Here is a 15,801-nt window from a genome sequence, read left to right on the forward strand (position 1 = left end):
TAGTATGAACATGCTTTTCATTTTTTGTATATTTTGTAAAACAAACTTAAATTTGCAATTTTTCTTTATTTATTTGAGTTGTGCATTAACAAACATATAATGTCCAACAAAACAAGAAAGCTGCCAAATAGCTGAAAAGATAATCCCTTTTTAAATATCAAACCCTGGCTTATTTTAACACCACTTTGTTTCATATTGTGCTGTAGGTCAACAGGTACAGTCAAATGTGAGGGCCTGAATGACACAGTGCCACAGTTTGACATTGTTGTCTTAAAACGTGGTTAACTCAGTAGAGCACTTTTTGTACACAAATACATCATGTCATGATCAACACTGTAGAAGCAAATAGAAATGTGTGTTTTGAATGGCCTGACCCTGTAAAGTTACCCTCCAACCAATTCCAGTATAGATCAGAATAGTCATCCAGCAGATCAATGCCATTTAATTGAGAATCTTGGACATTGAGCAGCACGATGGCCTGGGGCAGCACTCACACAGAAACAGCATTGCTGTGTTGGAACAGTTCTGTGGTCCATCAGTTTAGAGCAAAGCCCCACCCTGTGAGTTGAGCTCCCACCACCCAGATGACATCATCCAATCAAATCGATGATGCACTTCTGCTGCACCGCTGTTGGGCTGCAGGGCTTCACTGAGTCTCAGTTGAAGTGGCATTACGTAACCTGGTGTCCAGTTTCCCGGTTTGTGGAGGGAGCTGGACTCTTTAACCATATTTAGGAAGAACCAACTGAAGCTCTAATCTGTTAGATGAGAGAGCAGTACAAAGTGGTCTCTCATGGACTCTTCCCACAATTCTCTTGTGTTGTAGCAAATTGAGATGGAAATACAGTGATAGCTGTGAGGGCTGGACATGCAAGTAGGAACAAGATAAAGGAAATGGAACAGCTTGGAGCTTTTGTCCTGCTTTGGCTGCCTTTATTGTGTTAACTACTACTGTTTCATGGTGTGCATAAAATGGTACCAGTAAACTTTAATAATTATCAGAACATTCATGTTTTTTTTTGTTCTTGGTCCATCATTTATAGAAGTGTAATTGTGGATGATCTAATGTGCACACAAACTTACAGAAATACTTTGACTTATCAACCTTTTGAAGCAGCTAATAAGTATCACAGTAATACCTTTATTCATTCTGTGATGTGTTGCCTTACAGCTGAACTGTGCTGTCTGTTTCCAGGTACTGACATCTCAGTTGGGGAGGAAGTTGCCATTAAGTTGGAATGTGTGAAGACCAAACACCCCCAGCTCCACATAGAGAGCAAAATCTACAAGATGATGCAGGGTGGAGGTACTGTATCACACAACACTCACATACAATCACATACCAGTTATTTCATGTACATATATTTACCAGGATCAATGCGTATTAATCATCATTCCAGCTTAAACATCCATGTGAGATGTGCTTGAGTGGTCAGGCTCATTTTCATCTATAGTCTGTTGATAGATTAGTGTTATCTGTGTCGTTAGTTGAATCCTTGAACAAATACCACATTATGAAATACAATAAATGAACAGAAAAATGTTCATTGTGTGAAAGCAGAGACAAGGCAGTGAGATAATTCGTTTGCCTTAAGCCATGTCTTAAGTTTGTGATTTAAGGTTATGTAATTACCTCTCCATCTTAATTCAATAGATTGACTATTCCAGCAGAGAGCCTACCTTTCTAAATCCGTATCATATCCACTTGTGTAGCCTTGGGGGGGGTATTTGCACCACATTGGTGCAGTAATAAGCAAAGTCATCATTCATCCATTGTACACAAATTGGGGTAACTGAAGTGTATCTGAGGTGCTGACGTGGATAAATGAGTCTGTATTACAGAAGTATTTTAAGTTACTTTAGGAAACTGCAGTATTGATTTATCTAAATATCACAGCAGATATTTTCCATCTGCCAGTAAGTGGTAGAGAAAGTACACAGATTTTTTGTTAGTAAAATTACTAATACAGTGTAAAAAAACAAACAAAAAAAACTCTATTACAAGTAAAAGTCCTGCTTTCAAAACTTTAGATGTGCAAAAATATGTTCATCAGAATACACTTGAAGTACCAAAATGGAAACTGCAGAATAGCCGTTTCAGAATATTTTAAATCACTGGATTCTAATTATTGATGTGTCAATGTGTTTGTGAAAGTGTTTTATTATTATCTATACTGTTGGATAACCCTTACCTGTGATAATGAATCTTGATTTATTGGTCTGCTTTTTATTGTAGATTAACAATACAAATCATAACTATTAACTGAAATTTCCTGTAATAAATGTAGTGGAGCAAAAGAGCGTGATTTAATCTGAGATGTAGTGACATCAAATGCCGTTTTTCAACTATGTGGAACCGGCTCAACTGGGCTCGGCTCGGGTACCAGGTACTATTCCTGGAGACCGTTTCCATTACAGGATACTACTGACTTTAGAGTACCTGGACGTCACAGCAATACGGTGCGTTACTTCCGATTCATGTGCTCAGAGAATTGCTGATAAACTTGCTTGTTGCGTGTTGTCTCCTCAAGTTCATGCTGAATTTTTACGTCGGCCACCAAAGATTGAATCTCCGACCATGGTGTAGTTTTGCGGGCTGTCATCACGTGGATTAACCTGCCGCTAGATTTACTGTAAACATTGGCATCTGTTTTTTTTGTAAAACAGCGGGTCAGAGAGACAACTTTCTGATCAATCAGTGGTCTGCAGTGTTTACATGTCACGTTTTAGTATCTGGTCCCCAGTCTTGGAACCTCGGCGGAAGTGTTACCAAAAAACTAGTTCCTGGTACCAGATTCCAGGTCCTTTTTCGTAATGGAAATGCAAAAAGGTCGAGTCAAGCTGGTACGACGTGGTAGAAACGCGGCAAAAGTCTGTTTGAGCTTTAATTAATGCTGCTGCTCCATACTTCCCCTTCACTAATGACCCTGTTTTCTACTGCAGGAGCTTTTACTTTATCAGGAACTTTGACAACCCGCATTCTTTTACCCAGGTAAATAAGTTCCTAGTAATAAAAGTTCCTGGGAATCTGGTGGAAAAGGAGCTATAGTAAACCAAACAGTCTGACAGGAAATGGGTTCTTCAGGCTGTAGAAAATCTATCCAGTAATGGGAGGTTTTGGCCACTGACGGGTTGATAACTGTCAAAATTCTACCAGGCGTGACTCCTTTGCTCTACACAGGAACTTGGGAAAAGAGGTTTTGCTCCTTTACAGTGTCGAGAAATGGTATTACTTCATTTCTCATAATATTTCGCCTTGATTTGGACTTACAGGATTGATCAGCAGGACAGTGTATATTTTTCTTTTTTTTTCTATTGCAGCTTTTACAGATGTTGCATAAGTGCATGATGGATTGTCCCTCAGTTAATTGACTAATCAGTGCAGCTTTGGATGGTTTGGAATTGAACTTTCTGAGGTGAAAGCAGTATTTTTTTTCTCTTTGCTTAGAGACAGCAGGATAATTAGTCTGTATAATATTTACCATGTGTAACAGTTTACTTCAGAATATGGTAATCCACTTAAAGGGGTCATATTTTGCTAAACCCACTTTTTTTTGTCTTTGGTACATTTATTTGTTTATTCGGGGACCCTAATAGTTTAAAAAGTTTGAAGTTGAACCCTCCAGGTGCTTTATATTCATTTTGGCAAAAATCAAGTGGATTTCTACAACACGTTTTAACTCCTCCTTCTTCATTTGTTACGTCTATAACTAGTTATGTCACGACATTTGCGCACATAAGCTCAAGACTTCCGACAAACATTTCTCTGGGTACACATTAATTGTTTGTCAGCAGCAGCGGTTGTAGTACATACTGAAAATATGTCCAAACTTCAAGCCGATTACCTAAAATGTTCAGTTGTTTGTTGTATTAACAAACTTAAGTGGCTGAACAGGACAAATAAGCATGGTCAACAACCTGGAGGGTGGGGTGTGAAGTGGCTCATTTGCATTTAAAGGGCCAGGGCTCAAAACATCCTTTCTCCTACAATTACTTACAAGTAGGGTTGAAGATGGGCCTGTGGAGTTAAATTAATGAAGAATTCAGACCCAAGCGTAGCATTTTACAGTTTATGTAGACCACAGCAAAATGTTTTAAAATGCATAATTCTATTTAAAAAAAAAAAAAAAAAAAAAGCTAAATATCATTCGTTTTAAGAGTTCAGATAATTCAGTGCAGGGCAAAGTGGTGAATCTAAAACCAGTTGAGTAACATCAGCCTGGCCAAAACATACATAGAAACACTGTGGAGATGAACTAGTGGTGTGCCTGTGTGATGGCATTGATGGGGTGACAAAATAACTTCCCAATTAGACCGGAGTGTGAATGACATGCCCTACAGGATTCAGAGAGTTCATATTCACTGTGCACAAGGGCTCAGCTTTAAACATTTCAGCGGTGGGATCTTTAAATGTTCTGCCAGCTCAGGAATCCTTGCACCTTGTTGAAGACGACTGACAGCTGCTCTTCATAAAGCTACTCCAGTGTAAAGTGTTACCAATGGCAGAATATCTCTGAAAAGCTTGTGGCAAACTTGTCAATATGTCTCCCCCATGCCTTATATTACTACATAGCTGCAGTTCTGTCCTTGTAGGAAACAACCCAGTTGACAGTTTGCTTCTGTAAGCACTCCTGTGTGCACAGAGGATTTGTATTTTTGTTCCAACATGGCAGGATTTATTGAGGCATAGACTGACCTAGACTGTAGGATGTATTTGCGTTTGTATGTATATAAATAGCTGATGCAGTGTGCATGTGTGTGCATGTTGTGCAAGGTGCTGAGCAGTAGCATTTTGTTGCTGTGTGCCTGTACAAGGAAATGCCAGATGGCCTCTCTGCCTCGGCGACGTCAGCCAATTACCAGCTACTACTAAACCAGCTGGCTGTAACACCAAGGACACTGTGTGCTGGGCCTGGACTCTATCAGGATAATCTGCGCTAACATGGTGCAATATTGCCATGACTATATGACTTGAGTGTGTAAATGAGTTGTACAGGTGCTGTGTCTCTGCTTTAGTATCAGTACTGCCAAAAACAACCTCATGCATTTACTGGCCTCTGTCCATTCAAGACATTAGTGATTTTCAGCATACTGAATACCCAATGAGGCAATGTTAACATTTATTTAGATATGAAATAATAGATTATGTAAGACACAAATTTGGATTTTTTCAGGGCCAATACAGATATCTGTTAGTATTTGGAGCTAGTAGCCTATCCATTTGCATTAAGAATGATGAAGTTTTGTGTTAAATTTATAGAGCACAAAAAAGCCTTTGAATTATTTAAATGCCTTTCAGAAATTAAAATAAGCTTTAAATAACCAAATTACAGTTCAGTGATTTTTCACCAATATTTGCTGACAGTCTTCACATTGTGCACGAGTTACTAATTAGTACTAGAGAATACATAAATGTTTTGTTATTTTAGCGTTTGTAGGCTATTGAGTGTGACATGAAACCAGTCAGATGTGTGCTACAGGCAATAGGTTCATGGAAATCATAGTTACAGAAAGTTGTACTGTATTAAAGTCAACACAGCACTGTTAAATAGCTTTAATTTATCAGATATCAGGTTAAATTGTGGCGGTACTGACAACCAGGTTACCCATGGCCGATAATTTGTCTAATCTTGATAACAAGTTTAAATTTATTTTTTCTGCTTTAAGTTGCTGCAACTATTCCCCTTGTTTTCTGCAGTCAGGCTTGTGACAGCTTGCCTATGCTGAATACAAATAGCAGAGTACTATTCTTTTTCACCACAAGGTCCTCATCAGTCATATTTGCCTTGTGCTTCTCTTCCTCCTCAGCCGTCATGCTACCTAACATCATAGGATTAAACACAGGTTGGGTATTTTCACATTACGCTCAGACATTGACAAGAAAAAAAATGAAATAAAAAAATGGTCATTGATGAAGTGTAATATCCTCAGGTCCTACAAGTAAAAGATTATAATCATATAATAATGAAGAAACAATAGTGTAGTGAGTCCAAAATGTTTTAGCACAAGCATCAGTTACAGATAAATATGGCAGAGAAATCTCAGTGAAAAATGTGTTGTAATGCTCAGTAAGTTCAGTGCATTCCAAGTCATGTTTTACAAAGTGTTCATATCACAGTGATGTTTTTGTTTGACCAAGGCCAGTGGAAATGCTTTTAAGGGTGGCACTTGCTAGCGCAGTCTGAGTGGAAACATTCTTTAGTTCAGCAGTTAACTAAAGGATAAAAAACACATCCACAGCTTGGACTAGCCCCTGAAGCCAACAATCTTACAGAAGTGGTCAAAGTGAACCTTGACACAGCCTTTCCTTCTTCATACTAACTCAGCTTGTTAAAAATGTAATCTTATGTTTATGCTCTTTCCCTCAGTGGGTATCCCAACAATAAAGTGGTGCGGTGCAGAGGGTGACTACAATGTGATGGTGATGGAGCTGTTGGGGCCCAGTCTGGAGGACCTGTTCAACTTCTGCTCACGGAAATTCAGCCTCAAGACGGTCCTGCTGCTGGCAGATCAGATGGTATGAACCAGAGAAGAAGGCAGACTGTACACTAATTAACTTTAATCTGTCTCATGAGTTTTGTCTGTCTGCTGTGTCATTCATTCATGGCTTTTAACATGGAACATGGTATCCAGGGCAGTAATATGTTAGTGAACCAGTATTTTACTGTTTACCAGACCATCCCACAGTACACATTAAAACCACAAGGTACTGCATTGTAAAATGCATAGGAAACCTATGAAAAAGTATTTAGAAGATGACTTATGAATATAATGGGTAACAGGACATTAGTTGGCCTGTTAAAAAAGAAACAAGTAATGTAACTTATTTTTCATTATTCGCATCAGTCTACATTTGAATGGCCTGATATTAACAAAATCATATGGTCTGTCTGGTGGATGAGTACAGCCTGAGCTTTAACCCAGTTAGTCAAGACAGCAAAAAGAGATCAATGTAATATTACTATATTGGGCTAATTGGTACAATTTACAGAACTACTTCTCTTAGACTTAATCATATTCAAGAAAAGTTGTTCTAATTGAAGTATATGTATTGGAACTTATTGGTCTGAACAGCTGAAATACATAAATCAGCATTTGTTTGTAACAATACCTTGCAGTTGTTCCCTGTCCTCACTCTCAGTTCATTATGAGTCTGACATCAGAATCTTCTTTTCCTCTTTAATGTAGATCAGTCGTATTGAATATATCCACTCGAAGAACTTCATCCACAGAGATGTGAAGCCAGACAACTTCTTGATGGGGCTGGGCAAGAAGGGCAATCTGGTCTACATCATTGACTTCGGCCTGGCCAAGAAATACCGTGACGCCCGCACACACCAGCACATCCCCTACCGCGAGAACAAGAACCTGACTGGCACCGCCCGTTATGCCTCCATTAACACTCACCTGGGCATTGGTGCGACCACACCAGCCATTATCAGCAGAGATCTGCTCAGAGCTCCTTTCATAAACTGACTGCTTTTATATCTCTGTGTGGGTTTACAGAACAATCCAGACGGGATGACCTGGAGTCACTGGGCTATGTCCTCATGTACTTCAACCTCGGCTCACTGCCCTGGCAAGGACTCAAGGCTGCCACCAAGAGGCAGAAGTATGAACGCATCAGCGAGAAGAAGATGTCCACGCCCATCGAGGTCCTCTGTAAAGGCTACCCATGTAAGTCCAGTCACATGTGGATTCTTTGTGTGGGAATAAACAACAGGGTCAGACTCAACATCTCCCATCTTCTTTTCTTTCACAGCCGAGTTTGCTACCTACCTGAACTTCTGCCGCTCCCTTCGGTTCGACGACAAACCTGACTACTCATATCTGCGCCAGCTTTTCAGAAACCTCTTCCACAGACAGGGCTTCTCTTACGACTATGTTTTTGACTGGAACATGCTCAAATTTGTGAGTAGTTCTCTTTCCTTTGTCACTTGAGGACATTCCAGCTGTGGGGAAATGATTAGATTTATACATGGAGATTGAGGATAAAATAAAGTAGAAACCTGGTTTAGTATTTGTTATTTGCTGAAATGTTACAGCACACAGTTTTTTTAGGTGTTTAATTTAAGGGTATGTGTGCAATAGTTTGAAGTTCATGCTAGTAGAGTAAATGAAATTTACAGCACGTTTGAGCAGTTATAAATATACAGTATATACATATATTAGGCCAATAAGGAAAAAGATCTTATTAATCAAAAATGACATACTTTCACTTAAGAATTTTTTTGTTGAAGCCCTTCTTGAGGTGATCATAGTTGTATTTCTGTTATTAGTCAGTATGGTCTTACCTAAATGAAAACTAGCATCTGCATCACACTGTTTCTGAAATGTAATGTCACTGAGTATTTGACTTCAGCATTAAAATAACAAGCAGTTGCAGAATGAAAATGTTTCTTACAGAAAATGACTAAATTGCACTTCTGTTCTTGTACTAAAGGGTTGTGAAATTGCAAACTTATGGGTCCTTCCAGTGTTCAAGGAAATGTCTTTAAATAATCTATAAAAATGTAGAATGTTTGGAGTTGTTGCTGAAGTGGTGATGTTTGTCTTTTGTCCCTGTTGAACTAAACAGTGTGTTATTACTCAGACTGAGGGACGTTCTTAAACTATGTCTGTGTTTCAGGGTGCCAACAGAGCTGTGGAGGACGCTGAGCGGGAGCGTCGGGAGCGCGAAGAGAGGCTGAGGCACAGCAGGAACCCTGGGGCCAGGGGCATGGCCTCAGCCTCAGGGAGGGCCCGAGCGGCTCAGGATGTTGCCGCCCCCTCGCCACTCAACCCAGCCTCACACACAGGTGAGGACATGCTCAGACATCATATGAAAAAAGTCTGCTATAGCATCCACCTGAGTCATAATGTACTTGCTTGTACCTCTTCATCCTTTAGGAATGGAGAAAGAGAGGAAAGTGAGCATGCGTCTTCACCGCGGAGCACCCGTCAACATCTCCTCCTCAGACCTGACAGGACGCCAGGACACATCTCGCATGTCCACCTCACAGGTAACAAATCCACAGCACAGGTGGAGGACTGTCTCAGCCACTGTTTTAGATTAGATGAGACTTTATTGATCCCACATTGGGGAAATTCACTGGTCAAGGCAGCAGCAAGAAAAAAGCTAGAAAAAAAATTGGGCATGCATAAAGAGAGTGCAAAAGTCAAACAATGTAAACAAAAAAAAGTGTATAGGTAATAAAAGTCTATAGCCTATATACATATTTACACAAGTGAAGAAATGCAATAAATAACAATTTTCCTCAAAGTGAGGATACAGTTTGTATAAGCTCATATAATCTGGTTGAAACCACACATCACTAAAGCATATGTCATGCTAAGGGAGCGATAAAAACAAATGGAAATGCCAACACTGTCAGACGTACATTCAAAGCTGATTGACTCATACCATCAGCTCAAACACCAAATGACAAATCAAAAACTGTTTTTATCCTCAGCTTACATCTGCCTACAGCTGCTTTTTTTCTTGGTCACATAGTCATAACATGCAAATACTCAGTGACTGAGCCTTAGTGCTGGTTCTTCCTGCAGTACACTATGTACTTATTTATGCAATGTGTGAATTTCAACCGGGTGGTTGTTGTCGCAACTACAATACTATTCTTTTTATTCTATTTTTTTGGTGTTATACAAAAGGCAGAGCATTTTCACCAACGTTTAGGGAATATTTTCCAGTTAAAGCTTAGGTACCAATGCTGCGGCTTCTCCTGCTGCTACTTAAATAAGTTTCGTGGTTCTTCCTCCTCTGTAGCTAGGAACTGTGACCATTGAGGTTAAGAAATGTCCCACTTAACGCTTTCCATGTTTTGGGTCGTTAAGAGCTCAGCCCCCGGGTACTAACAGTGAACTGTACTGACAATGTGTGACATTTGTGAGGGAAGAGTTCAGTTTATAGCTTGATCATTTGATATTTATGCAATGCCGTAGTATTTTTTCCCCAATGTTTCTATGTTTGGTCTTTCTAATCCATTTTTGAAATATATTTGTAAACTAGATTGTAATTAATGTGGTTTGCAGATGGGTTTTAATACTAACTAAAAATTTTTAAAGCAGATGGTAATCCTTTTTGGGGAACTGTCACTGTTTGGAATGACACTGGTAACAGAATGTGTGTCAGCGTTGTGGGACTTGAGTGACGTTTAGTAACATGATCACCATAGAACTACTCACCAAGTCAGTTAAACATTTGCATGTGTTGTCAGTTGTAGTTGACTAATGTATGTAAACTTGGCAGAGTAGCAGCAGCTGTTGCATAACTTGAAACAAAGCACAGCTTAACCATGACCACAGATCCACTGCCATGTCATCAGGTTCAAGGCAGTCTGTCCACCTCACACACATTAACTAATGTTTGTCTCATAAGTGGATCTTTGCTTTGCATAATTAACCTGTGCTCAGCTCACACAAATGAGGAAGTGTGTTTTGGAGAACACACTTTGTGTTTCAGCACAGACTGATGTTTTTCAAGAAATGTCAGCTTCCTCTTCCACTTGTTTGTTCCCTTTTTGCATTTCCACTGACAATTGAATCGGTGAAATGAAACATCCATAGTCTGACTGTCTTTGTGTCTGTCCGTCCGTTCGTCTATCTTTCTGCTGGGTGTGTAGGTGAGCAGCGGGGCTGAAGTCCTACTGTTGTAAAGCTGCCTTTTGTTCTCATGTCGTGGGGCTGGTGCTCCCTCAAGAGGTCAAAGTATGTAACAACGATGCAGCCAAAAACAAATATGCTGACATTGGCATCTATCATGAGCCCCATAAACAATAAATAAAGATGCCCCTTCAGTTTTCTCTGTGTACCAGTTCAGCTTTAAGCCTCTTTAAACAGATGTAGAATACTGAATGTTTGTTAGACAGTATATCAGAATAAAGCCTGATAACCAGTCAATGACATGACCTGCATATTAAGACCATGTAAGATTTTGATGCTGGCTGCTGTTCGACCCTGGTAGTAGCTCATGAATAATCAACCACTACTGAATAATTTAAATCATTTGCATTCATTAACATGCATGGTTATGGTAATTTTTTATTATATACGTACATACAACCCAAAACAGAATTATTACCTGAAATTATTTGAGAGTGCTGCTGGTCCATTTAAAACAGATAGTTAATTTAATTAAATGGAATGACAGTGTTTACTTCATTAGATTTGTAGTGTAATTTTATCTGCAATTTGAGTTTTCAAATGGAAACACAGGGTGAGGGGTAATGAGAAGTAACAAACTGTCCATAGGGGTTCACTGGAAGATGAACCACAAAATGGCTCATAACCCCAGCCAGTGATTGATTGATTTATTAAATTAATATTAAGGTTTGGTGCTATTAAACATAGGTATAACATGTTATATCACTGAGCTTTACAAAGATTATACTTTTATTCACTTTTAAAAACAGATTCTTCTTTCTTTTCTACAGCAAATCCATGAAGTCACAAAACACATAGATGTGTGAGCTGGTATTTAAGAAAAGTCCTAAGAAATGCTACCACAGGACATGGAGGCTTTTTCTAGATTTACAATCTCAAAATTATTGGTAATGGTAGTTTGTAAAAATAACTTTAGTTATACCAAATATATTGAAGTTTTTAAAGCTAAACATCAGAACAGGGTTTTCTGTTACGGTTGTGTTGCCATTGTGTTAACTGTGTGCCTTCAGAAATAAAGTGAATAAAATCCAAATTAAATTCTAATTAAGGAGGTTGAATTGGGGGGAAAAAAAATTTCCAGAATCTGTCAAAACCCTGTTTTTAGCCTTTATTTGAATTGACACTTATCAGTAGAATGTGTTAGTTTCATGTTTGAAAAATAGTTTTAAAAAATATCAAATTTCAGATAACTACATTATATTTATATGTATGAATGTTACCCCATGTCAAAAAGGCAACAACTATATTTTGAAGTGTTTTACAGTGTAAAACCACTGATGACCACTAGATGCTACTCCATCTGATTTTTACTAAACTTCACAAATCCAATATTTTTTGCAGGACTCGTAACTTTTGTGCACTTTTTTATTGAGACTCTCTAAGAAGTGTTGATTGTGTGTGTGTGTGTGTGTGTGTGTGTGTGTGTGTGTGAGAGAGGGAGAGAGAGAGAGAGTGAGTGAGTGAGATTCTTTTGCAAATCATTACCCCACTGATAAGTTGTGAGGAAATGGAAGGCTTTGACTGACATTTCACTAAAGTGTCAAGTCTGAATTTAAAGCCCTCTGTACCGATACATTAATTTTTTTCAATATCGGCCCTAAACTTTTTTTTGAAAGCTGATATTTGATCAGTATTAAAAATGTTATAAGATATTTGCATTAGCATTAGCTCTCCCATTACTCCTTGTACTTCATTTGGTTCCACCCTCTTTTCCAAATATGATCAGTCAAGTTGGTTTTCAAACCTGTGGTCTGAAAACCACTAGGTGACGTCTAATCCACTTCTTTTTTATGGTTGATGAGTGACATGGACTGGGAAAGTGGGCAGCCCTTCTCATTCTGTATCATCAGCCACATAAAATAGAAATGCAGGACTCTGTCAGCCTGATGATCCAGACTTTGAGACTCAGTGAGCAGCAGTGCATTTTTAAACCACCCATGCTGAATCTTGTGTTCGTGGTCATGGATGTATGTAGCTGACAACCAGAGGGAGTTGAAGTAGCCCCTCCCTCTTCTGTCATTCTTGTCAATGACCTCATCATTAAAATTGCCTTTTCCTGTTTCTTTGTCTGTTTCAGGCTTTGTCCCGGGTCACGCCCAGCGGCCTCCAGTCTGCAGCTCCACGGTGAAGCCCCTCCCATCCACCTGTGCACCATGGAGGCCTCAACAAGCACCACCTGCAGCACACGCACACACACACACACACATTCACACATATACATGACTCGAAACACCATTTGACCAAGAGTCAGGCTGCACTCTTGTTCAACTGACAGAGGAGGTGCACAACCAGGGGTGTGTGTGTTTGTGTGTGACAGGGACGATTGGGGGGAGTTCAGTCTGGTTGCCTTATCCACCGTTGTCAAAGTAGCAGCCATATCCTCCCTTCTAGTCTCTGAAGATGTGGAATCACTCCCACTTTCCTCCCTGTTGATGAAGCCATGGATTCATCTTTTTTGTTTTGTTTTTATTGCTTTTACTTATTCTTTTTGTTTAGCATTAAAATTCTCTTACACCAGCTCCACTGGCCTGAGTTCACAAGCTGTCAGGTAGAACATGGAGAATGATAAAAAAGTCTTAGTTGTTGAAAATAGTGTGTGGGACTTTATTTTATAAATATGGAAGCAAGAAGACACGTGATCCATCATGGCAGTGTTAAAGGATAGTGCCTAAACTCTGTTTTGTGTCCTCAAAGACTCATGTAATCCCACCAATCAGTACTTTTTTTCTTTAGGTGTAGATTTCCAGAGAGGGGTCACCCCTTTGTTTTTAAAGTGGGACAAAAGCCTGCTAACTCTTTATTTTCATAGGTGACCCCAATTGAGTTATTTTATTCTCCTCAGGCGTGTTGCAACCAGGATCCAAAAACACGCAGCACATTTTTCTTTCTGTGTTCAGGTTGTGACTGCAGCGTGCTGCTTGGGAAAGCTGTGAATGGAGCAGTGAAATATTAAGAGTCCCCGTATCGGCTCTGAATGGATGAGATGCTGTTTTTAACCCAGTGCATAGTGATGTGATTTTTGTTTGTGTGTGTGTGTTTCTGTCTTAGGGTTGTACAAGCTCAAAAGCAGGGGGGAGATGAACATGTTTAAAGGGTTTTCTTCTCTTTTCTTTACTTTTTGGGCTCCTTGGCTCCTACGCCTCCCTCAACCATCGATCATTTACATTTTGGAGCAAACCTAAAGCCATTTCTACCTGGACCAGGTCACAACAGTCTGTACTGGGCTCATAAATGTCCTCTGACCAGAGACCAAGACACCACTTCAACTGGTTCTACAAACCACATAAGACCACAAAAATAAACCTGCAGCACAGAAACATAACATTGATTCTATACAATACTGTTTCCTTCTGCTCATATCTTGAGTTATGTATAGTAAACAGCACCAGTTCCAAAAGCGGCTCACAGTTATTAGAAGTCTGCATTAAAAGGCATCCGGAGTATCTGAAAACACTTCAATAATAGACTGTAATTCTTAGATTCAGCTGCAAAACTCCAGATGGAGCATGTTGCAGCTTTCAGTTTTGACCAATTTTATGTTTGTTTGTTTGTTTTTTTAACTTAATAATAGATTACAAGTCACCTTTTAAAAAAGGCAGCCCCAGAGTTCATTCAGATTGCACTTTCATGTTGTTGCTGCCAGGGTAAACTCACGGTTTACATCCATACACTTGATAGTAGTGATGGATGACACAACAGTTTAAAAAGTAGAGATGCACATCAGCCACTACTCTGTTTAATCTGGTAAAAATGTGAATATCTGCAAATACCAATGCTCGTTGCTTCGATTGGTTCATCCCTAGTTTAGTTAAAATGTAACAAACTTGCATCACACGCTTAAGACATGGTGTCTCGGCTGCTTCAGGTTATTTCAGTTAAATTTTTTTGAAGATTCATCAGCTCAGAGATGGGAACACTCCACAACATGAGTCCTGGTAGAGAATGGGCATGGCTAAATGTAAAGGAGGTGGTTGTGGAGCGCCGTGGGTGGAGTCTAGTCTTAAAGGAGGCGTCGGTCACAGCTGAGTCTCAGCAGTACTGAGTCACGTTTCTCGTGGCTCTTAGGTGACACGTTTCCATCGAGTGAAGACTTTGAGTCAACAGTGGGCTGACCTGACCTGACCAATGAATCGTGCAGATTTTACAGTAGAAAATTCAGTGGTAGACAGGCTGCGGAGTAACGTAGGCCGTTGTGTGTAGTTTGAAGGGGAACTGGGGCGTAGCGCTAACGTGTACATGTTTGTTCCGTTGTTGTGTATAGGATGTGCCTGGTCTGTTGACCTTTGGGAGGATGGTAACCGTGTATGAGGGACTGGGAACCACTCACTCCAGTAGAAGTCATGCTAAGGCAGTCTGGTTTTGTTTTGTTAATATATTTCACCTGTGGGCTTGAAAAACAAACAAAAAAAGTGATGGATTAACTTGTTTGTCTCACTGATGATGGCTATGATAAATGCAAGTACACTTTACATGGGTAATAGTTTTTTCAGTCTGTCATGTCTGCTTTCACTCAGTTCTTTTTTCACCACTTGTATCAGTTTTGCTTTTGACTGTGAAGGCAGTCGAGATGATTGTTGACATCCCACAATGCATCTCTTACTGTAGATACATGGGAAATGTTTCTTTCCATCCCCACCTAAAGACTTTTGCTCCTCATTTGTAATGCCACTGTATTTGTGTATTTTAAAATTGTGTAAATAAATTAATAAGTACTTGTATACATTGTGTTTTCATTGACTGCAAAGGCAACCTGTTTCTCAGGGTTGGTTCACATTGTGTTTCTGATTTTTTAAGTTCTGCATAACGCACAGTTGTGAGTTTGTGACATTGTGTGTAGGTTTCAAAACCATCAAAAAAAACAATACTGGTAATGTTTCCTGTGGAAAGTCACTGACTAGTTTAATAACAGCAATTGTTAGTCTGCAAACATCCTGAACTGGTCTTTACCAAACTGAGGGTCGGGATCCCAAATGGGCCGCATGCTGCTTTTACTGGGACACAAAGTGTCAAATGCAGAACTACAATATATGTGACTAAGTCCCTAATTTGTGACTGGAGACGTATCCAGTTGTACTGCACTTTGAGCCGTTGGTATCTGTGAGAGGCTCCAGCATCACCTTAACCCTCAACAGCATGAAG

General features: G+C 39.6%; 1 protein-coding gene across 1 annotated transcript in view; it reads left to right on the plus strand.

The window, feature by feature from the left end:
- Positions 1-15,380, plus strand: part of csnk1da (casein kinase 1, delta a) — a 22,058-nt gene extending 6,678 nt beyond the window's left edge. Inside the window, exons 2-9 of the mRNA XM_030141589.1 lie at positions 1,196-1,306; positions 6,369-6,517; positions 7,189-7,417; positions 7,507-7,677; positions 7,763-7,911; positions 8,630-8,798; positions 8,890-9,002; positions 12,740-15,380. Coding sequence (XP_029997449.1) covers positions 1,196-1,306; positions 6,369-6,517; positions 7,189-7,417; positions 7,507-7,677; positions 7,763-7,911; positions 8,630-8,798; positions 8,890-9,002; positions 12,740-12,790 — 1,142 coding nt within the window. The 3' untranslated portion in view covers positions 12,791-15,380. The remainder of the gene's footprint in view (positions 1-1,195; positions 1,307-6,368; positions 6,518-7,188; positions 7,418-7,506; positions 7,678-7,762; positions 7,912-8,629; positions 8,799-8,889; positions 9,003-12,739) is intronic.
- The last annotated feature ends 421 nt before the right edge of the window (positions 15,381-15,801 follow it).

The sequence above is a fragment of the Sphaeramia orbicularis genome, chromosome 8 (genome assembly GCF_902148855.1).
Source record: "Sphaeramia orbicularis chromosome 8, fSphaOr1.1, whole genome shotgun sequence".
Classification (NCBI taxonomy): domain Eukaryota; kingdom Metazoa; phylum Chordata; class Actinopteri; order Kurtiformes; family Apogonidae; genus Sphaeramia; species Sphaeramia orbicularis.